The sequence below is a fragment of the Phacochoerus africanus genome, chromosome 8, assembly GCF_016906955.1.
Source record: "Phacochoerus africanus isolate WHEZ1 chromosome 8, ROS_Pafr_v1, whole genome shotgun sequence".
Taxonomy (NCBI): Eukaryota; Metazoa; Chordata; class Mammalia; order Artiodactyla; family Suidae; genus Phacochoerus; species Phacochoerus africanus.
The window spans coordinates 31,691,932-31,716,458 of NC_062551.1; the positions used below are offsets into that span (position 1 = coordinate 31,691,932).

The window sequence follows — 24,527 nt, forward strand, 5'->3', positions numbered from 1 at the left end:
TTTCCAGGTTTCTGTGAACTCTCCCACTGCTCAGCTCCTATAGCACATGCCTCAATGTCTAATTCCTGCATTTCAGGCAGTTTCATTAGCACCTCTCAGCTTGCAGCTTCCCCCGAACAACACCCCCTGCCCCCCACCCCGGGGGAGGGGGCGGGTTGTGGTGGAATGCATCCAGTGCGACACTGCCAAGGAAAAACCCCCTTAGCAACCCTAGAAGTTGCTCAAGTGTGGCAGTGTAACAACTTTTCTACATACCCTCCCCAAAAAGTCAGGATTTTAGCCCTGGTAAGGACAGGACCCTTCTTTGGGTGCTATTCTTATATTCTTTAGAGTTCTCTTTACTTCTTTCTAATCAACAATTTCATTATTTTAAAACCCTATTACAGTCAATAATTTTTTACATTAAATTTTCCCTGTTCAAATTTCTACGTGGTTTCTCTCCACTGATTGGCTGAAACTGATTCATCAGGCTACATCATGCATAATTTCCTCTATTTTATAAATAATTTTTCTCATTAACTGTCTAATCTGCTACTCCAAAACAATGTTTAACTTATTTGTTGAGTTTTAAATTTCACTGACAATATTTTTCACTTCTAAAGTTACATATAATTCTTTTTCATATGCTCCTAGTCTTTTAAAACCCTATCTGGGAGTTCCCGTCGTGGCGCAGTGGTTAACGAATCCGACTAGGAACCATGAGGTTGAGGGTTCGGTCCCTGCCCTTGCTCAGTGGGTTACCGATCCGGTGTTGCCGTGAGCTGTGGTGTAGGTTGCAGACGCGGCTCGGATCCCGAGTTGCTGTGGCTCTGGCGTAGGCCGGTGGCTACAGCTCTGATTCAACCCCTAGCCTGGGAACCTCCACATGCCGAGGGAGCGGCCCAAGAAATAGCAACAACAACAACAACAAAAAGACAAAATAAATAAATAAATAAATAAATAAAACCCTATCTGGTATTTCTCTTGTTCCTGCTTCTTTAATGTCTTTAATCTTTAAAAATACATTTATTTTCTATTTCAAGAGATCTAGTATCAGAAGTTCCTAGAGATCTAATCTTGTTCTTTGTTGTATTTGCTAACATTCACTCATGGTAAACTGTTCCTCATAAATTAAAAATGTTTTGGATTTTGACCTCATTTTATGGAGGGCTTTATCTTCAGGACTCAAGTGTAATCTGGATGGAAGTTATTTCTTCTAACAGTTCTTTTGCTTTGTTTGTTTTTACCAGGTACCTCAAGGTTATTACCAGCTTGGGACCTCTTTTTATTGAGGATTCCTGGACCATGCAGATTCAGTAAAAGAAATCAAACTATAAACTCAAGAGAAGGCAGGCCTACAACTACGAATCCTCAAGGGAAACATTTTTCTCCCTACCCATGCTGAGATAAATTTCCTTGTTGTTTCTCTACGCATTTTGGCAGAAAGTACTACCTTTTAAGGGTTCTGACTTACTGGATTTCATTCTCAGTGCCACACAGTGGCCTAAGCCTCATCTTTCTTCCTCATAAGGCATAAATATCCAGGTCCCTTGGCAACCAAGACCAGCAAACCCTCCCTGACAGTCACAGCAGGATCTAGTCTTTACCATTTTCTCACAGTTAACTATAGAAATGCCTCACCTCTTCTTTTTGACCTATAAATAGAACATTTAGAACTATGCTTTAGCAGCTCGGAATTCTTCTAGGCTCCGTTTTCTATATCAAACTGCTTTATGGAGGTCGTTTCTATCTGTTCCCATGTACTTTTAGCATCCAGCTCTCACTCTGCTTTGGGATTTTGTCCCTGACCACTGTTGCCTTTGTTCCTAGTGGTGTAGCATGGTGGCAACCCCCATTTCATGCAGATGTCCAAACTAGCCTCCAGCTTGTCGAGAAGGTGAGATCAAGCAAATGCTGTGATGTCGGTCAACCCAAGTTGGCCACTAATTTAGCTCATTTGAGGAATTATCCATAACGAAAACATATAAAGGAAAACCATATACCCCCATTCCAAAAAGCAAACAAAAGGAAACATGGGTAACTAGACTCGAGGGTTTAAAACTATGATCCAAAGCATACCTCTATGTCATCTTTAAAGATCGCTGGGGCAGGTCTGTATTCTGGATCTTCCACGTCCCTGTTAAATACCAATAAATGCTATGATTATTGTACTGATCTTAAAAAATTCCTGTTGGCAAGACAAACAGATAGAGTATTGTTGGAAGGACTTTTTAGTGTATTTTAAAGGGAGGTCAGACTAAAGTTTCTGTTCTTTAGCCAAAGGAGCCCAAACCTATGGGCATGAAGGCTATTACATTGCAAGTCAGAGAACACTAGTTCTAACCTACTCTTACTCCCAAGTTCACTCATAATATGGTACTATTAACCTCAACGTGGACTCTTACTTTTCTCTTTTGGGAAGCAAAGAAAGATATTTGTAAAAGCCTTATAATAGGTATAATGAACATTATATTTCTCTTCAACCGTAATATGCTTAGCTTTCTTTCTTCTTCCCTTTTATGCCCCTAAAATTTTATGGTCTTAACTGCCATGACCATTAAAAATGTAAAAATGGGGAGTTTCTTTGTGTCTCAGTGGGTTAAGAATTCAGTGTTGTCAATGCAGTAGCTCTGGTTACTACAGTGGTGTGGGTTCGATCTTTGGCTCAGGAACTTCCAGATGCCGTGGGTCTGGACAAAATATACATATATAATAATGTGAATAACATCAAAAAGAATGGGTGTGTGGAAGACCCAGTCTCTTCCTTTATCACACTCTGTTGGACAAATGAATTAGAGTGTCATTGGCTCTTTTGGATTGTAAACTCCAATTCTTTTGCTACTACATTATTTAAAGAAAAACATACTGACATAGAATATGTTGATGTTGATAGAGATATAGGGAGAATTCATGACTCTGAAATGCACGTACCCATCCATATAATCATTAGCTCTCTGTTCTGCAGCAACTGCTTTCTCATCAGGTTTCCCCACTCTTTCCAAGAAGCACAATGCTGGGTCTGCTCGGATAGTGTTATATTTTTCATAACCTGAAGGGATCACCAATTATGAAAGTCAAAAGGATAGAAAGAATTAAAATGTACAAATATAAGCAGTCCTCGTATTTGTGATGGATGATATTCCTAGACTAAAGGGACCATGTATTAAAGTGACATAGGTTACACACCTGTTTTCCAGAAATTATTACAAATATCACATGGTCAGACAATATGTGTATTTAAAAATCTAGATTAAATTTACCAGTTAAAATGAAAAAAAGGAAAAAGTGATCACACCAGCATATCTTATATAAAAACCCTTCCCAAGAGAGGACATTATATGAGACTTGGGTCCAGGAGGGGCAGGTCACATATGCCACCCATTCATGAGGAAATTTAGTGACTGAAACAGTTTGAGAGTGTATATAACAATACAGGTGTCATTGGAATAAAGCTATAAGTGGAAATCAATACATTGAAAAGGAGCTGAATTGTATTCTATGTAGAAAGACTCTACCTACCTTACTTCTCACTTACCATGTTTAAAAACTCCAATAAGGAGTGACTTATCGGCATCAAAATCCCACCATTCAGCAGGAACTTCTGAGTGGTCTGGTTCTGGGACCCAAACATCAATGTCACTTAAAAAATAGAAAATTACGATATGATTTTATGAGTTACTATAAATAAATCCAAGAGAAGGCAAAATTTTACATAGCCTCTAAAAAGTCTTCTGGTATTCAAGAAAAATAGGATAACATTTTATTTCATTTAAAAAAATTTTTCCACAATTACCACCAATTAAAATTACAAAATTGCACAGTAACAACGAAAACCATAAAATGAATTACTATTATTATTATTATTTATTTTACAGCCACACCTCCAGCATATGGAAGTTCCTGGACTAGGGGTCATATTGGACCTTTAGTTTCTGTGTTACAGCCACAGCAATGCCGGAGCCAAGCCACATCTGTGACCTACACCACGCCTGGTGGCAATGCTGGATCTTAACCCACTAGAGAGAGGCCAGGGATCGAACCTGCCTCCTACCAGAGACAAGGTCTGGTTCTTAGCCCGCTGAGCCACAAAGGGAACTCGTAAGAATTAATTTTTTTTTTTTTTGTCTTTTTGCTATTTCTTTGGGCCGCTCCCGTAGCATATGGAGATTCCCAGGCTAGGGGTCGAATAGGAGCTGCAGCCACCGGCCTACGCCAGAGATTCTTAAGCACAACAGGAGAGCTAAGATGCAAAAGGTTTACTTTACTCTTAAGGAATGATACAGTCTTCACTGATTTCCTTCAGATATAGACAAAAGGTTCTATCAGAAATTTGTCTTATGTCAGCAAACAACTTGGCATGAGTCATCTGGTTCAAGTATTTCGTTTTGTGTACGAGGAGACCAAGGCCCTAAAAAAGTAAATGAACTACTCCAGGCTATAAAACAAGTCATGTCTCTTTTAGACCACCATTGCTAGGAAAATCACACTGAAAATTAAGCATTGCTCACAGGTAAAAGAAAATGCAAGTTTCTGACTTGTAATTTGATGAAAATGCTCAACGTGCTATTTTTTGCTGTATATAATACCATTACACAAAATGACAATATCATAAGGTATTAAAAATTAGAATGCTAAATCCATGATGCTTTGGTAATTTGGCTGCTTTCATTAGTATAAAAGAACATAGCACTTATAATTTTATACACACAATTTTCTTTTACTTTGCTTCTCACTTGAAATTTTTGTTTTCCCAGAAACATTCTGCAAGTAACACATACAACACCTCTAACAAGGAAAAGATGTCATGTACAGAAGGACTGAAATGTTCGTTTCTTTACCAGTGATTCAAGCCATTGTCTCCTTTAGTTTAGCATAGAGCTAATAATGTTTGATAAGGATTAAAAAATAGGGATCATTAATTTTTATATAAACTCATATCATTCTTATATTGTATTCAACAGTCAAAGGAGAGGTAGAGATTCGATTGGGTAAATTACCTCAGGGAATCAAATATTCTACCTGAGAATTTCCCCATATCGTTCATGAATTATGGATTTTCAAAGACTCATAGAGATTTAATTTTAAAAATTATACAAATTACGTCAAATAAAATTTCACTCCTTCACCTTGACACCATAAATTTCATAAATTAATTAACAAAGGCCTACAGATGTGAAGAAATGGGGAGTTTCCTACTTACAAGTAATTTGTGTGGCAAAAGTTCATTTGTAAGTTGGTTGTCTTTGGGAATGCAAAATAAATTTTCATACAGATGTAAACTGATAAATGGTCCTAGGCTAGTCCACAAACCCAGTACCTGCCCACTAATATAGTTACAATAAAAGACATCACAACAAAAATAGACTTAGATGTTTTATAAGTAAAATATAAAAAAATGGAAAAAAATTTCTTTATTTTTCATAATGTTCTGCCAGGAGACAAAAAGAAAATTTTCAGTACTTTAATTGAACACTTCACTATATTTTTAAAACAGAAGAGTCATAATCATATTTTTGCTTAGTGCAGCAGAAGAAAAGAGGAAAAGTGATTTTCCTGTGATATGGCAAAAGTTAAAAAATATATAAGGAAAAATAAAGTTAAAAGATATTTACTTTTGACTGCATTCCTGGCTAGCACTAAACAAAGGAGAAAGAGAGAAAGATAAAGGAAAGAGGAAAGAACACTAGAGATGGGCTCCCCAAGGAAGGGAAATAAAGTGGGTCAGATACTGTACTTCTGTTTTCCACCATCAGGTGGCACTCTAAGCACAAAACATAGCGACATCTGAGGTGGAAGGCTTTCTGGCTCCTAGAGAATAAAAGGCTCAGTATATACCGCTTGGTTTAAATGTAAGCCCTATACTCAGTTAAGTGTCTGTTGACTGCTAAGGAAAGGAATACAATAAGGTGCAAATTTCTGTTGGTGATTTCTGTTTTTAGAGATTCAATTTATGTGCTATCTCTTGCATTAAAGTCTTCCTTAAATTCCCCAGGCTGGATGACCCATTCAAAACAGATTTAAAATTATTCAGTAATTGCTAATAATGGCAATAGTAAGACAGACATACCCGTGCCCTTCTAAAGAGGCACTGGCAGTACTGTGTGATGAGTGCTGTGACAGGGTACTCTGAGTCTAACCCAGACTTGAGAGGACAGGGAGGCTGAGTTGATGTCAGCTAAGCAGTAAGAGAGGGAGAATGGAGGACATGGGGAAACACAATGTTCCAGCAAGAATGCAAAGGCCTGGAGGCATTAAAGAAATGCGCACCTTAAGTTTAGAAGAGAGATGTGGGCCAGAGACAGATGTGGAAATCATCAGTACAGAAATAAAAATCAACACTGCAGAAGTGAGAACACCCAAGAAGAGTAAGTGACAAGAAATGAGGGTCTATGTGGAGACACTTAGGAGACAAGTAGAAGAGAAGCCTGAAAATGAAAGGCAGCAAGCAGAAAGTGAAAAGGAAGATCTACAGGAGAATGGTGTTACAGAAGCATTCTAAGAAGGAAGTAGTCAAGAAAGGTAAATAAGACAAACATGATATATCCATCAAATTTAGCAGGAAGGATGTGAGTGAAGAACTTCTTAAAGTAGGTGGAGTGAGGGGGAAGGTGGGTAAAAGCTGGATGGCAGTGGAATGTATAGTGCATGTGAGAGGAGTAAAAGGAGACAGCAAAGACAGTTCTTTAAAAGTCTGGCTGTGAAATCAAGGACAATAATAACATGGTAGGTCCAAAAGTGGTGTGTGGGTGTGTTGAGGGAGATGTAAACATGTTAAAATCCAAATGAGAAGCCAGAGAGGGACAGGTTAATAAAAGGATAATCCCCAGATCACAGTTCCTGGGAAATCACAGGATGATCAAATGCAGTCAGACCAAGGAAAAAGAGCCAATTAGTCAACAAATACTACTCTGTGGTGTTATGACGTCTCAGATTCTAGGGGCTAGGAACACAGTATTCAATAAAACAGCACACGTCACCTTCGATCAGCTTAAATCGTAATGAGAGGAGAAAGACAATTTAAAAATAAATATAATTTTCAAAACTAACAAGGCATCATTAATGAGACAAAATACGGCTAAGTAATAGTGAATGACTGGTGGGCTGCTTTAGCCAGGTGGCAGAGACCGCCTATCTGAGGATGGAACGTAAGGCGTGATCCGTGAGATCTGAAGGGACAGTTCTGTGAAAGATCTGGGGGAAGAGCACAGAATGAGCCTGACCTGCTGGAGAAGCAGAAATGCCATGTAACTGGAGCATTGCGGGTGAGGGGCAGAGTGGAGGAAGAGGTCACAGGGCTATGCAGGACTGGACTTTATTCTAAGAGAAATGAATGAAGTGAGTCATTCAGCAGGGTTTGCTTGATTTTCTCTAGCAATGTTCGACTGCTTAAGCATAGGCAAGAAGTAAGGGGATACGTGAGTTTACAACAAATGGGGGTTGTGTCAGTACGTAAACACATGGAAAAGCAGGCAAAGAATTTTAGTGAGTTAGGGCTAGTCTACAGAACGCAGGTTTATAATGAGGAAAGTGGGGCATGAAAGTGGTGATGGATGGTGAGTACGTGGCAAGATGGGAGACACTGTGATAAAGATAGGGAATCAGAGTGAAAAGCACCCAAGTTAAGCTGAGGAAGTAAGTGATGGTCAAAATCCAGATTGAAGAGATAATGCTGTTATTGGTGATGTAAAGATTAAGTATACGAATGTGTGGCTGTGGTGGAGAGAAAAAAAAAGATGACTGAAGATAACAAAGAACTGAAACACCAGGGTGTTAGACAGATCACATGTGGACAGTCAGTCACTATACACATAAAACCTTTTACACTGCTGGAAGAGGGAGGAAGTTTAAGTTTTAGATTTGTTAATAGGAAGCTGATGTTATTATTCTTACTATTCTTATTACGTTGTCATTTTTTGGTCTTTTTTTTAGGGTCACATCCAAAGTATTTAGACGTTTCCAGGCTAGGGGTCGAATTGGAGCTGAAGCCGCTGGCCTACACCACAGGCACAGCAGTGCCAGATTGGAACCGTGTCTTCAGTTCACAGCAAATCTGGATCCTTAACCCACTGAGCGAGGCCAGGGATAGAACCCGCATCCTCACAGATACCACTTGGCTTCTTAACCTGCTAAGCCATGATGGGAATGCCGTATGTTATCACTTTTAATTACAGGGCCAAAGGTGATTAACAGAGGAAAGGCAATCAATTGGCAAGGGTTACTCTAAGTTTGGTATATTTTTCTTCCTATGAATTTCACTGCCTAAGAAACCACTTAATATGTAAGTTTGGTATATTTTTCTTCCTATGAATTTCACTGAATAAGAAACCACTTAAGGAGTTCCCGTCGTGGCGCAGTGGTTAACAAATTCGACTAGGAACCATGAGGTTGAGGGTTCGGTCCCTGCCCTTGCTCAGTGGGTTAACTATCTGGCGTTGCCGTGAGCTGTGGTGTAGGTCGCAGACGCGGCTCGGATCCCTTGTTGCTGTGGCTCTGGCGTAGGCCAGTGTCTACAGCTCCGATTCAACCCCTAGCCTGGGAACCTCCATATGCCGTGGGAGCGGCCCAAGAAATAGCAAAAAAAAAAAAAAAAGACAAAAAAAAAGAAACCACTTAATATACAATTTTCTGATCATTTAACTTTAACCTCATAATATTGCTGAAAAATAAACATGTTATTTAATTTACCTTGCATCAACTCCATCAAATACTTTCTGACACTCACTTCCAATGACTTCTTGCTTTAGATAATACAGCATTCTTACACGAAGCAAAACTCTGAATATAAGGGGGAAGAAAAATCATTAAACTCATCCATGAGACTAAAATTAAGAAGGAAATTTTTTTTTGTCTTTTTGCCTTTTCTAGGGCCGCTCCTGCACACATGGAAGTTCCCAGGCTAGGGGTTCAAATGGAGCTGTAGCCGCCGGCCTACGCCACAGCCACAGCAACGCAGGATCTGAGCCGTGTCTGAGACCTACACCACAGCTCATGGCAACCTGGATCCTTAACTCACTGAGCAAGGCCAGGGATCGAACCCGCAAACTCGTGGTTCCTAGTCAGATTCATTAACCACTGAGCCACGATGGGAACTCCAGGAAAGAAATTGTATACAGAATTTTCATAATGAAATAGTTACTTCGGACTAAACAGATCTCATATATAGAATGGGTTTCTCTAAAATCTTCACAAATACCATTATTTAATATCCAAGTATAATATAAGATCAATTGGAGGTCAGTTTTATTTCTCTCTGTTGATGAAAACAGTGGCACAAGAGCTACCATGATTTGCTGAAGGATATCCTATAAGATTAAGATTAGGATTGCTCCTAGACCACACTGCCTCTGTACTCAAAATCGGCACGCTTTAAGGTTGTTAATAAATTCAGAAAAGAAAACTTTTAATGAGTTGTGTTAAAAATACCCTAGTACCTACTTATTGCAGTGGTGTTTTATATGCTTTTTGTAGCCTTCATCTTGAAGGAGCTGCTCAGGATTGTATTTTCGAAGCCATTCTGCTTTTTGTATATCAAATGAGCTTGTCTGAGTCTTTACTTTCTTCCCTTTTCGACCTCTGGGTACAGGGGCTGATAGACCTGTTAAAAGGAGAAGGACACATGAAATCAGGGATAATTTGTATAAATATCTTCAATTTGAAATGTTTTTTCAATATAAGAAATTTCTGGAGACTTTCAGAAAACTGTGCAGGTTATGCAGAGATCTTTAAAATACTAATGGTAACAATATTAACCCACTCACAAGATAAATCAACATAACTATACATGTATTAACACAATTTCCCTGAAACACCCAACAATCCCATATCTCTAATTAATCATTCTGATTACCTTTGTGTTCCAATACACTTTTTCCCAAGTCTAAAAACCAAAAGATCAAACCTTTCCCTTTGCTTTACTTTTTGCTTCCTTAGCTACAAAAACCTAAGTTGTGATCTTTTGATTTTCTAAGCTGATTGCTACTAATAACATGGATTAGGTTTTGTGGGTTCCTGTTTAAGAGAGCTAAATTCATTTTATTTCTTTGATATTTTTGTTGTGAAGTATGTCAAAAATAAGAAATGTATTCCCACTCTCTCTTTTTTTTTTTTAAGGGCCACATCTGCAGCATACGGAGGTTCCCAGGCTAGGGGTCAAATTAGAGCTACAGCCTCTGGCCTACACCACTGCCAGAGCTTTAACCCACTGAGTGAGGCCAGGGATCGAACCTGTGACCTCATGGATACTAGTCAGATTCATTACCACTGAGCCACAACAGGAACTCCAGTATTCCCACTCTTAATCTTAACATATTCAATATTTGGTCAATTTTTTTTAATTAAAGTAAATAATACAACAATTAAACTCCATTTCACACCTTCCTTCCCAGAGATACTCACTACCCTGAATTTGATTTTTATTTCACACTTGTGTTGGAGAAATATTTAGTATTTCAGTTTTTAGGCATTATATTATACCTATAATTCTGCAATTTATTATTCTTGATTTTTTTTCTGAGATGTATAAATGCTGATTCATGGAAGCTCTAATTAATCCATTTTAGCTGCTATGTAAAAATCTAGTCTATATCATCTCTTGCTTATTCATCTTTAGTGATATGTGAGTTGTTTCACTTACAATTTCTCACAATTATGAATAACACAGTTGTCATTCTTCCTTTCAAGTCTCACCTTGTGTATCTTCTCCCTTCACCATATTCTACCAGCTAGGAGTTTCAACACAATGATAAACAGAAGCATTATGTAGATTTGTCCTATTTTTCCTTAAGATTTTGGTGGTTTTGCCTTTATATTTTGAGACTATTTTGTTAAGCACATACAAGCTCATATTTGTTATATCTTCTTTTATGGATTGGTCTTTTTTATTAGTAAGTTGTGTCCTTTTTAAAACCCCAATTAACAGCTCCATTTTATTTTATTTTATTTATTTATTTTTTGGGTCTTTTTGCCATTTCTTAGGCCGCTCCCGCAGCACATGGAGGTTCCCAGGCTAGGGGTCGAATCGGAGCTGCAGCCACCGGCCTACACCAGAGCCACAGCAACGCAGGATCTGAGCCGCGTCTGCGACCTACACCACAGCTCACGGCAACGCCGGAACCTTGACCCACTGAGCAAGGGCAGGGACCGAACCCGAAACCTCATGGTTCCTAGTCGGATTCGTTAACCACTGCGCCACGACGGGAACTCCAACAGCTCCATTTTAAAATGCATTTTGTTCTGTTAACAACGTTCTGTCTTCTAGTCCTCCTCACCCTTGTTGTTGTGGAAACTAAACAGTACTTTTTTTTTTTTGTCTTTTTGCTATTTCTTGGGCCGCTCCCGCAGCATATGGAGGTTCCCAGGCTAGGGGTCGAATCGGAGCTGTAGCCACTGGCCTACGCCAGAGCCACAGCAACGCGGGATCCGAGCCGCGTCTGCGACCTACACCACAGCTCACGGCAACGCCGGATCGTTAACCCACTGAGCAAGGGCAGGGACCGAACCCGCAACCTCACGGTTCCTAGTCAGATTCGTTAACCACTGCGCCACGACGGGAACTCCTAAACAGTACATATTTTAAAGCATACACACTGATGGAGTTCCCGTTGTGGCTCAGTGGTTAAAACGAACCCAACTAGCATCCATGAAAACGCAGGTTTGATGAAAAAAGAATGTTCTCTTAGCAAGGTTATGGAGAAAAAACTATGTGCACACATCTCTAAGAGGACTGAAAATTGGAACAGCCACATTTGACAGCAAATTAAAATACTTATAAAAATTTTAAATGTATATCACTATTTTCCAAATTTTAATATACATACGAATTGCTGAGGAACTTGTTAAAATGTAGACTGATTCAGTAAGTCTGTGGCCTATAATCCAGCATTTCCAAGAAGCTCCTTGGAGATTCTGATGCTGTTAATACACAGACCACATTTTTAAGTGCTAATAAAAGAATGTTCTTACCTAGGTGATTCTGTAGTTCTCGGGTCTGCCCATCTTCAGTGGGAGTAATAAGATCCCATATAAAACCTTTAATTTTCTCATCTCCTCGGTAGTGAACAAGGCAATATGCTAAGAGGGCTCGGCAAATTATTTCTACATCATGCTCATTTAGCTGCCTTTTAAAACGGCCATGAGATAGAATCTCTCTCCATCGGCCCCATCTAGTTAAAAAAAAGATATATTTACATTAATATTGGGTGAAATTCTAGAGAAAAACATAACTCATGGATAAAAATTTCAAAAAAACCCCATATTTTGTCATGAATAGCATGGAACTAATAAAGTTTTTTCTATGAATAAAATGCAGAGCTATAATACAGTAATTTCTAGTATATTTTATTCAATAATGGATAACATTACCATTTTGTTACTGAATACGCAAATCTGAGAAAAAGGCATTTGACATTAGCTATACATTTATAATTTAAAAATTTAAGGATATCTCATCATTCTGCTGTTAAACATATTAAATATATAAGTGCAGGGAACTTTAAAAATAGATTTTATTGATGTTAACAAAATATAAGTAAACTAACTAGACTATAGTATATGTTTTCTGTAAATTTATATATGAGACTACAAACAGTAAACATTAAAAATATTTTACCCATAAACGAGCAGATTTTTCTCTACTCTAAAGCATTCAGTTCTTCCATAGCCATTTGAACGCTCACAAGGTCTCCGGAGTTTGGGCTTTTCTTCTCCTTCACTTTCAGGTTCAGATAATTCAGCTAATTCATCTTTTGTCGCACTAAAGGGTCTTGTTTGCTTCCTGATTCTTGGAGTGTCAATAACCAAGCTGTTCTGTAAAATTTAACAGCTATTACTTGAAGGTCCATTTCCTATTTTGCTTTTAATAGTATTCAACCTTTTTACTTTTCAAATTGTACAAATAATAAAATAACTATATAAATCCCCAAAAAAGAAACCACTAACAATTCCACTGACCAACCAAATCGACGTAAAAATTTTTATATTCCTTTAATGTCCTTATCACCTTTTTTATATATACCTATTGATGTAATCTTATGACATTATAGTCATAGGACAAAAAGAATTTAGTATTTGGCTTTATTACTAATATCAAAGTTATTGTGTTGTGCTTCTATAACAATCATATTTTTAAACAATTTATGCATCATAATTTAATTTGCCTAATTAATTCATAATTTAATTTGGATTGTTTCCAATTTTTAATATATATAATGCCAACATAAAGTTTTGTGAGGTAAATTTATCCTAAAGATGAATCCAAAAGAAGTGAAATATCCAGAAATGAAAATAATGGTCAAAGGATAAAATTATTTCATGGATCTAAAATCATGTTTCACTGCTTTCCAAAAGAGTTATACACAACAAGCAAGGTAATAAGTGTATTAACCTCACTATGTTCTACGCAGTTGAATTTAATCAAAACAACTTAAGTTGACACACTTTTACCTTTATTGGGCAATTTCTCTAAGTTAGGCACTATATGATGGGCCTAACTTTGAGAAGTTCAGTCTTGAGGATCAGATTAATTTATAAACAAATAAGTGCTATTCAGGATGTAATATTTTATGACACAAGATGGGTGCAAAGAAAGTGAGAAAGATGAACAAAGTACTGCTAACTAGGAAGAGGTCTTTGAGAACAGATGTAGTTTGCTAGGCATCCAAGGAGGAGATGGCGTTATTGGTAACAAAAAGAGCAACGGACCTGAAAAGATGTTGAGTTCAAGTCCCAGAGAAGGAGAGGGTAAATGGTAGGAGAGGAAGAGCAGGGAGCAGATCTTGTAGGTTCTGCTATCCCACAGAATGTACACCGTGCACTGAATTTAACGGGGTACATAATGTTAATATATTACTGGTGATGTTAACCTTCTCCATTGAGTTTCTCCACTGTAAAGCTATTAATTTTCCTTTTGTGATTTTGGAAGATATACTTTGAACATATATAAGAATTCTGTTTCTCCTTAAATTTTACCCACTAATTTCAGAATTCAGATCTGGCATTGCTGTGGCTATGGTGTAGGCTGGCAGCTTCAGCTCCGTTTCAACCCTTAGCCTGGGAAATTACATACACCAGGGGTGCAGCCTAAAAAAAGAAAAAGTTCCCCCAATATTATGCCAACTTGATATACGCTTACTTAATATTCTTTATTTATTTATTTATTTTTTTGGTCTTTTTGCCAATTCTTGGGCCACTCTCACGGCATATGAAGGTTCCCAGGCTAGGGGTCGAATCGGAGCTGCAGCCACCAGCCTACGCCAGAGCCACAGCAACAAGGGATCCGAGCCAAGTCTGCGACCTACACCCCAGCTCACGGCAACGCCGGATCCTTACCCCACTGAGCAAGGCCAGGGATCGAACCCGCAACCTCATGGTTCCTAGTCGGATTCGTTAACCACTGCATCACGATGGGAACTCCTACTCAATATTCTAATCATGATTAATAACTCCTTTTTCTCTAATACTATTTCTTGTTTTTTATATTGCTATTTCTTTATCTACATTTTTTTTTTTCTTTTTGCAGTTGCACCTGTGGCATATGAAAATTACCAGGCCAGGGGCTGAATCAGAGCTGTAGCTGCTGGCTACACCACAGCCACATCAATGAGGGATCCAGCTGAATCTGTGACCTATGCTGAAGCTTATGGTGATGCTGGATCATTAACTCACTGAGTGAGGCCAGGAATTGAACCAGCATCCCCATGTACATCATACTGGATTCTTAACCTGATGAACCACTATGGGAACTCCTATTTACATCTTATAATTTGATCTTTTTCTGTTTTTATTCTATTCTTTGCTCTTTATATACTTTCTCAGTATCACACTATTTAATTTATGGTTCCTTTATAATGTGTTAATGTTTTTATATTTTAACATATAGTAAGTAACGCTAGTCTATCCTTATGGTACTATTTGTCAGAAAATTAAAAAAATTTTAAAGTATAAATTAGAAAACAGAATTGCACAAGTACTAAATGACTATTTTTATAGGAATCTACATGATTAATTTTACTTACTGCATTAGATAGTACAGATGTAGGAATGAGTTTCTATTTTTTTTCTAAAATGAAAAATGTGGCAATAAACATCACTGTACTACATTATCATTGTACATGTGTGATTGTAGTTGTAAGACAGATTCCTAAAGAGTTGATTTAATATTCTTCACCATTCTTCCAGGGGAATTTTAGATCTTGTCTGGTTATATAAATTAAACTGCTAGCATTTTGATTTGGGTTGCATTTCTAGGTTTATAAACTAACTCTTTAAATGTTTAAAATACATAGTTCTTTCCAACTGACAAATCTCCCAATTAAGTTTGGTAATTCACTTTACTAAAATTATCTACTAGGTATGCCCCAAAGTGTTCTAAATCTTCTTTTCTACTATGAAGTAGATTTCTCCTTCCATTCTATTTTTCTACTTTGATTAGTACTGATATTTAAGAAGGCTAATGGCATATCTATCCTCTCTCCAATTAATTCACTAAACTCATCGATTAAATTTATAGTGGTTTACAGATTCCACTGCCTTTTTAGGTATATAAACATGCCACATACAAATAATAATATTTTATAAATATCTTTTCTAATTTACTTATTTCTTATAGAATTATAAATATTTCCAAAACATATTAAATAATTATTTGGCAGTGGCATTATTCCTCATTGTAAAGCTTTATATCTTAAAAGGTTCTCTAATAAAATAGATTCCATTCAACAATGCCTACTTAATATAAAATTCTTCTATTTATTTTGCTTTTTAGGGCTGCATCTGTGGGATATGGAAGTTCCCAGGCTAGTGGCTAAATAAGAGCTGCAGCTGCCAGCCTACATACACTACAGCCACAGCAACTCAGTATCCGAGTTAAGTCTGCGACCTACACCACAGCTCATGGCAATGCTGGATCCTTAACCCACTGACTGAAGCCAAGGATCAAACCCGAATCCTTATGGATACTAGCTGGATTCGTTACCACTGAGCCACAATGGGAACTCTGATATAAAATTCTTTTAATCATTTAGCAGTTCGATTTTTTTTTTTTTTGGGTCTTTTTGCCATTTCTTGGGCCGCTCCCGTGACCTACACCACAGCTCACGGCAATGCCCGATCCCTAACCCACTGAGCAAGGCCAGGGATCGAACCCACAACCTCACGGTTCCTAGTCGGAATTGTTAACCACTGAGCCACGACGGGAACTCCATTTAGCAGTTATTTCGAGAGTAGGTAAGACTCACAAATATTGACTCCTATAAATTATTAGACAGATGTCTTATAAAGTGAACAGTTATGTTCTTATCAGTTCCATGAACTCTGTTAGCTTTCTGGCCCTTTCTTCCTTAGCTCCAGGGGATGTTATAAAAGAAATAGTTTTAAAATGCTACTTTTTAATTTGTTTTTAAGGCCACATCCATGGCATATGGAAGTTCCCAGGCCAAGAACTGAATGTGAGCCACAGTGGTGACCTTATGCTGTAGCTGAGGCAACACCCAATCTTTTACCCACTGTGCTGCACCAGGCATCCAATGTGCACCTCTGCAGTGACCTGAGCTGCTACAGTCAGATTCTTAACCCACTGGACCATAGCAGGAACTCCAAAAATGCCACTTTCTTGATTGCTGTTTTTCTCATTTTATACTTGACTAGATCATTGATAGGATCCAACACAAAAAAATACAAAAACAAAACAAGATTAAAGAGCAAAATAAAAGCAATCCATTATTCGAAGACTTCTTAAAAATTAAAAACATGGTAATTCTAAGAAAATATATGATATCCAAAGTTAAACTTTCTCTGTAATGTAATTGTCACTGTGGCTCAGAAGGTTAAGGATCCGACATTGGACTCTGTGAGGATGCAGATTTGATCTCTGGTCTTGCTCAGTGGGTTAAGGATCTAGCATTGCCACAAGCTATGGCACAGGTTGCAAATGTGATTCAGATCCAGTGTTGCTGTGTGCCTAGGCCTCAGCTGCAGCTCCAATTTGATTCCTAGCCCAGGAACTTCCATATTCCACAGGTAGGGCCATAAAAAGAAAACAAAAAACCAAAAACCAAACTTTCCTTGTATTATAAGCTATCATGAAAGATATCAGAATAATTAAATTGAAGCAGTAGGGAGTTCCCATTGTGGCTCAGTGGGTTAAAAACCTGACTAGTATCAAAGACAATGTGGGTTTGATCCCTGGCAAGCAATGTTCAGTGGGTTAAGGATCTGGTGCTGCTGCAAGCTGTGTTGTAGGCTCCAGATATAGCTCAGATTTGGCGTTGCTGTAGCTGTGGTGTAGGCCAGCAGCTAAAGCTCTGATTCGACCCCTGGCCTGGGAATTTCCATATGCTTCAGGTGCGACCCTGAAAAAAGTGAAAAAAAAATTGAAGCAATACCTTATTCAATATATGATAATTCTACCACCCCGTATAAATTTACTTATGCAGATAAATTTCAGTAATGACAAAGTTGAATACATTAAAATATTTTAATATTACCAAAATATTCCAAAAGGTAACTTTTTTAAAAAAAGGGAAATACTTACTCTACCACTGATGGCATCTATGTCTATTTCTGCCTTTTTTGCCCATTTTTGCCAGAAGTTGGGATCATCTAAGGAAATATCTGTTCGGTTTCCAGATGCAACAAAACTTGCCTGAAATACATATGGGAATTTTTTAAAATGTTTTGAAGCTTAGAGGAAAGCATATGTAAACCCTTATCTCCTCACATTTACTCCGGATAGAATCTGAGTTTAGCATACACACACATACTCAAAAGATGTTTCAAAGGCCATGGTCTGAAACACAGAGGCAGAAGTCTTGATAACAACACAGGTTGGAGTTTTAGGAACACAGTTAAAATAAGTTATTACTATTAATTCAAACTTTTGAAAATCAGAGATCAAATCTTTTTGGTCAAATAACCACACAGGATACAGATATGCTTTTTAGAAATACTATACAAATATTAAGAAATTGGGTTATAATAATAATTTCAAACCTATTTACCCTATACAGTTCATTTTCTGGCATTATCCTACCTTATTTCTATCACATTTTTACATGGATGCCTTCCAAAGAAAATGCAATACAAGCTATGAGAAATAAAGTAAAAATGAATATCCATCTTTCATTTAGGAACTTTTCCTGACGAGAAAAAAAAAGTATAATCGCTGTAAAAATTTACAAAATTATATCGGAATAAAAGAAGAAAATATAAGTGATTTATCTTTTAAATATTGTAGAAATTATTAAATCTTTTAGTTGGTTCAACACCGTAATTCATAAACTAATTACCATTATTTGCAACTTAAATTCCTAAAAATAGATACGCTGCTTCAAATAAAAGTCATCAAAGCGCTTTATAAAAATATACTATGTAAAGAAGATACATAATGCTTTAAGAAAAGGGTCTGAATATGAATGCTTAACTCTTACAAGAATAAATGGGGTAGTTTCTGTTGTGGCGCAGTGGAAATGAGTCTGACTGGCATCCATGAGGATGTGGGTTCAATCCTGGCCTCGCTCAGTGGCTCAGTGATCTGGCATTGCCATGAGCTGTTGTATAGGTTGCAGACATGGCTTGGAACCTGCACTGCTGTGGCTGTGGCATAGGCCGGCAGCTATAGCTCTGACTCGACTGCTAGCCTGGGAACTTCCATATGCCGCAAGTGCGGCCCTAAAAAGGAAAAAAAAAAAAAAAAAAAACAGAATAAACGGAAGAAAGTAATCACATAAAATGATCTTCAAAGGAGAACATAATTGGTAAATGGCTTCAGGACAAGGCCTAATTATCTGGGATGTAATCAAATGATAGAAATCATCATTAAAGAGCCCATTTTGATGGAATTACAAAATGCAGAAAATTATACATGAAAAAGACAATAAGCAAACAAATTATTTATGACATTCAAGATAACTGGAAGTTTGGGAGTTCCCATTGTGCCTCAGTGGTAACACCCAACTAGTAATCCATGAGGACATGGGTTTGATCCCTGGCCTTGCTCAGTGGGTTAAGGATACAGCTTTGCTGTGAGCCATGGTATAAGCCACAGACGTGGCTCAGATCCCTGCATTGCTGTGGCTGTGATGTAGGCCATCAACTACAGCTTCGATTCGACCCCTAGCCTGGGAATTTCCATATGATATAATGTCCCAGGTTTGCTTTAAAATATAAGAGTTCCCACTGCGGCTCAGGGGGTTAAGGATCTGGTGTTGCTCTGGCTGTGGTATAGGTCTGCAGCTGCAGCTCCAAGGGTCTGAATTGGAGCTGCAGCTGTCGGTTACAGCAGCACTGGATCTGAGTACCATAGATTACAGCAACGCTGGTTCCTTAACCCACTGGGTGAGGCAAGGGATCCCTACATTCTCATGGACACAATGTCAGGTTCTTAACCCACTGAGCCACAATGGAAACTCCTCGAATCTTCATTAATATAAACTCATAAATGTTCATGAACAATGAAAAATTCACTGAAGTTCATAGGGTTTTATTTTGTCCTATAGTCTTCATGATACAAAAGCCTCTTCAGAAGTCATTAAATATGAAATGCGATTAAATATTAAAAGTCACTAAAAGGAAACAATTAGATTTTTTAAACATACTTTATTGTTGCTTACCTTAAAAAAAATTCTATGTCACAGTAGATAATCACTTTTATTCTACTACCAGATAACTGTTGATAATTAAAATAATTTGCCCATGAGAAACTGTATTTCAAAATTAAATGGCTTTAAAATATATACATCATAAATAAAAACTCCCATATATATATATGGAGTTCCCTGGTGGACTACCAGTTGAGGATTTGGCATTGTCTCTGCTATGGCTTAGGTTTGGTCCCTGGCCCAGGAACTTCCACATGCCACAGGTGGGGTCAAATCTATCAAAAAAAAAAAAAAAAATCTTTGGAAAGAAAATGAAAAATTCATTTTTCAAATAAAAACATTTTAAACATTTATAAATAACTCCAAATTTTCTTATTAACTGATCTATAAGCCACTTTCAAGATGACTTACAAAATTCCCAAGATTTCTAACACTGGATTAATACCTCAGAAATGAAATGCCTGCTGTGGAAGATGCCATCAAGTACAGGTTTACCAACTATTTTCAAATGTTAAATCTTAATATCCTAGTTCCCCTCCAAATATTTTTCTTAAAATGCATCCTTTCCATCGTTAAATTCCTTTATTACTTGTAAGGGAAAACTTTTAAATGGTGAAGCCTATCTTCCTACTTAAGAAAGTAGCAGAAAGATCTTAGGTGCCAGAGAAGGGCTCTTACGAATAAGCAATTCAAAGTCTTTTGTCTTATACCAAATTTAAAATCAGACCAGAAACTTTTCTCTTTCTAGGATCCACTTAATGGCTCTTGGGAAAAATCTCTCAAAACAAGGTTTAGGTGATATAACCATTTATAAATGAAGTTACCAACAATGACTTTAATTGATGGATACATGTACCAAATCTAATTAGTCTCATTATGCACCCTGCTCCATATGTGTACCTTATATTACATAGGTAACTATATACAGATGAAATTCCAGTGAAAAGTATAAAATAGTATCAACTTTATTCCTTTGGTGCCATATTCCACTATGCCAAATGTCCACTATATAGTGGCCTTCCCACACAATTACGGAAATAAGAAAATTATAAGACAAGTACAGGCAAACTCTCTGGACTCTGCTCAGCTACTGTGGTACCTTTTCAGCAAGCTCTCTTTTCAAATGCAACAATTACGCCCTGGTCTGAGGGTTTAAAATAGATATTTAAGAGCTTAAGTATTTCATATTCTTAGAGTACAGCTAGTTACTGTTAGCGCATACTTGAGTAAAGCAAGAGAGGTCAAGCATGATCATTACACTTTCCTCTTTCAGGACCAGAAAGACTCATAAAGGTTAAATTAACTGTCCAGGGTCACTAAGCTTACGAGTCAGAATTCAAACCCTGGTGTGCTGACTTTCCATGATTATTATCATTAACACTGTAAATGAGAAAGCATATGCCTTATTAAGAAAAAAAAAAAAGAACTTGAAGGAGAATATCTCTATGCTGAGCCTAGCCAACAAAGGTGATAGCTATGACAAATACCTTTTGGTTAAATTAACCACATTTCAGATAATTTCAGGCACTGAGGGAGAAAATATCCTATATAGTGCCTTGACAACTTGAGTAAGATCAAGGAATCTGAGGGAAACAAGACTTCTCAGGAAAGAAGCTAGAGCCAGGGTATATCTACCCAGTCCTGACTAGCTTTAGGTCTCATCCTTATAATGTACTTCTGCAGATTCCTTTTCTTTCCACAATACTACTTTCTTCTGCTTTTTTCTCTGTTAACTCCCAAATCGATATCTGCGCCCGAGGCAATTTTCCTGGAAATTTTCACTTGAAGGGCTTGTAAATGTCACAAATATTAACAGATCCAATATTTTATTTTCTCCATAAGAATTTCCTTCTCCTGTATTCCCTGTCTTACTAAATGACACCATGACCCTCCTAGCGACTTGGGCCAGAAATCTATCTTCAAGTCATTTTGGACTCCTCCTTCCACAAATTTCTAACTGGTCATTAATTTCTGTCCTTTCAAGTGGATCTCTACTACCGGAGTTCACCCATCGCCACAACCTATCTTTCTCATTTCAACCTCATTCTCTGCACTGATGCTGGAGTTAAACTTCTAAACCAGATTGTATTATGTCCATTTTCTGCTTGAAGGGGTTTAAAAGCTTTTTAACCTTTTTTTTTTAAATGAAATTGTTTGAGCCCTTCACAGTTTGGGTCCAACCTCCCTAACCTTCATTTTCATCTCCATTTAATTTACACTGTGCACCATAAACACTTACGCCAGATTTCCTGAAACCTTCCTTGAAGTTTAGTAACGTATGGTTCATTTATGTGGCATTTCACTTTTTGGAACACAACAAAATTCAAACCTCCTTCACCTCAGCTCAACTGTTATTTTCTCTGCAAAGGTTTTCCTGATTCTCTGTTCTCCCATATTATGCTGAATTAATCATTTTCTCCTTCACTTTTTGCAGGGACCATAGTCATTTCATTTTGGTGTTTTCAGCACTTAGTAAAGTATTTGACACAAGATTTGCTATACGCATGCAAGAGAAAAATTTTCACGTGAACAAATATCATTACTTTTGGTACAGTGTCTGGACTACCTATTATAATACTGTGTTCGCCATAAAGATGAACAAAGACTTTTGGGTTGGAGGTGGAGAGAGGATGAAGGAAGAAAATGCAGAATGGAAGTAGAGCGGAAAGTAGAAAACCTGCATGAATCAGTGCTGGGGGGACAGAATACTGCGATTAAAAAATGCCTAGATGGGGAGTTCCCGTCGTGGCGCAGTGGTTAACGAATCCGACTAGGAACCATGAGGTTGCAGGTTCGGTCCCTGGCCTTGCTCAGTGGGTTAACGATCCGGCGTTGCCGTGAGCTGTGGTGTAGGTTGCAGATGAGGCTCGGATCCCGCGTTGCTGTGGCTCTGGCGTAGGCCGGTGGCTACAGCTCCGATTCAACCCCTAGCCTGGGAACCTCCATATGCCGCGGGAGCGGCCCAAGAAATAGCAACAGCAACAACAACAACAACTACAACAACAAAAGACAAAAAGACAAAAAAAAAATGCCTAGATGAATGCAAGACACAAGTTTACCATGTCTCCTTTGGGAGGAAAAAAAATAAGGACACATATAGACAGTTAGTAAACTTTAAAAATTTTCCCCCAATAGGGCTGATAGACAGTTATTAATATTTCAAGATGAATGTCAGTTCAAGACACAAACGATTTAAATATTTTAAATGAAATTAGAAATCTCTTCTGTCCTTTAAGTACTTTAAATTATTATAAGTTAACATAAAATGATTTATATTCCCACACTATATTACTTATATTTTGCTCTTTGTCATATATGTTCTTTAATTTCTAAATGTGACTTCAAATGTTCTATTCTGATTAATATTTCAAACTATTTCTAGTTATTACCCTTACTACATTTTCAACTAGAATCAGAAAAGTACACGTGATATGAGAGATCAGAAATAAAATGAAGAGTATATATTACCTATGTCTTTCAATTAATTCAGTTTATTTAAACACTACGTAGATGCTCTGCAAATAATCAGTAAAGTAAGACAATTCACCTTTTTTTTGAAGGACAGAATATTACAGGTAAATTTATGAAGCAGCACTCACTGTTACCTTGGCAAATGTTGACCCACGACCTTCTGACTCAATTGTAATGGTTTTTGTACGGCGTAGTAAAATCTGATCGATATCTTCTTCACAGAATTTAGAGCCTTCATCTTCTTCTTCCATAATGGCACCATAAGCACCTCTTCGAAGCAGATCTTCTATTTCCTTTTTGGAAAGCTGCTGAATCTAAAAAGAAAAAATTTTGGTAGTGATAAACTTTTTCTTAAGTTCATAAAATGAAAAAGTATCCCTAAAGAATGTTAAAGAACACAGAAGTCACATTTAAACTGCATCTGGGGCTTGGGATATACCTGAGAGTTCTCTCAAAGTATATAGTAAAGTCATTGATTCTTTATCATCTTTAAAGTAAGATTTGCCATTTGCCTAAAATAACAAAACAAAGCCTTTAGAGCAGTAATCTCTAAAGGTTCTTTTCAGTACTAGGATCTGACAGTTGTTACAAGCACAAGATTTTAAGACTTCAATTTGGAGAAAGTGCCAAAAAACATCATTTATAACAAGACAAAGCCAATGCTAGTAGTTTGGCCCTAAACAATTTGAAGAACTATTTATAGAAAAGTAAAATGCAGAAAAATTCACAAATTCTATTTTGCCGTGGCACAGTACAAATGTCCTAAAAGAATTTCTACTTGAAAACACATTCTTAGAATTCATTGCACTGAAGCTATATAGAAAGAACAGCATTCAAAAGTATTAAGTGAATAAAGCTCTATTCTAAAATTCTTTCTTACATAAAAGTACCTAAAGTAATGTTCAGTCAGTATGGATCAAAATTAAATGATATGCTGTCTGGGGTTAAAATTAAATGCAAACAAAGACAGAAAAACTCCAAGCAAAGAGGAAAGTAAGAAAATATACATACACCGCCAACATTACTTTCTCGTCCACTCATGCTCTGTAACACAGCCTTATCTAGACCCAGTTTCAGACTGGCTCGGTCAAACATCTCTCTCTCATATGAATTACGAGTTACTAGTCGGTAGACTTTAACTGCTTTATTCTGACCAATTCTGTGGCAACGAGCTTGGGCCTATAAGGAAAGAAAAGTATATAGATTCAATTTATTTTATAAAATATCACAAAAGGCATTAGGCATTAAACTATCTTGACAGAATGTAAAAGTATGTGTAAGAACTTTTAGACAATCTTGCTACTGAATTACATAACTTTTCTCTAGAAATGAAGGTAAAGCCTATGAAAATGGGAAATGATTCCAGTTTTTTTTGTTTGTTTGTTTTTTGTTTTTTTAGTTGCTGGCTTTAAACTTAAAATCTAATCCTAAATGTCTAATTTTCTTTCTACTATGTTATCAATAATTTTTCCAGTATAGTTAAGC

At 37.2% G+C, this 24,527-nt stretch overlaps 1 protein-coding gene across 11 annotated transcripts in view; it reads right to left on the reverse strand.

Moving 5' to 3' along the window:
• Positions 1 to 24,527, reverse strand: part of CHD9 (chromodomain helicase DNA binding protein 9) — a 244,279-nt gene that overhangs the window by 34,078 nt on the left and 185,674 nt on the right. For all 11 annotated transcript variants that reach the window (XM_047793120.1, XM_047793118.1, XM_047793117.1 and 8 more), the window contains 10 exons: positions 24,054 to 24,221; positions 23,177 to 23,356; positions 17,507 to 17,617; positions 12,587 to 12,783; positions 11,941 to 12,140; positions 9,415 to 9,574; positions 8,665 to 8,754; positions 3,515 to 3,618; positions 2,911 to 3,028; positions 2,059 to 2,116 (listed from right to left, as the gene is read on the reverse strand). In XM_047793120.1, coding sequence (XP_047649076.1) covers positions 2,059 to 2,116; positions 2,911 to 3,028; positions 3,515 to 3,618; positions 8,665 to 8,754; positions 9,415 to 9,574; positions 11,941 to 12,140; positions 12,587 to 12,783; positions 17,507 to 17,617; positions 23,177 to 23,356; positions 24,054 to 24,221 — 1,386 coding nt within the window. The remainder of the gene's footprint in view (positions 1 to 2,058; positions 2,117 to 2,910; positions 3,029 to 3,514; positions 3,619 to 8,664; positions 8,755 to 9,414; positions 9,575 to 11,940; positions 12,141 to 12,586; positions 12,784 to 17,506; positions 17,618 to 23,176; positions 23,357 to 24,053; positions 24,222 to 24,527) is intronic.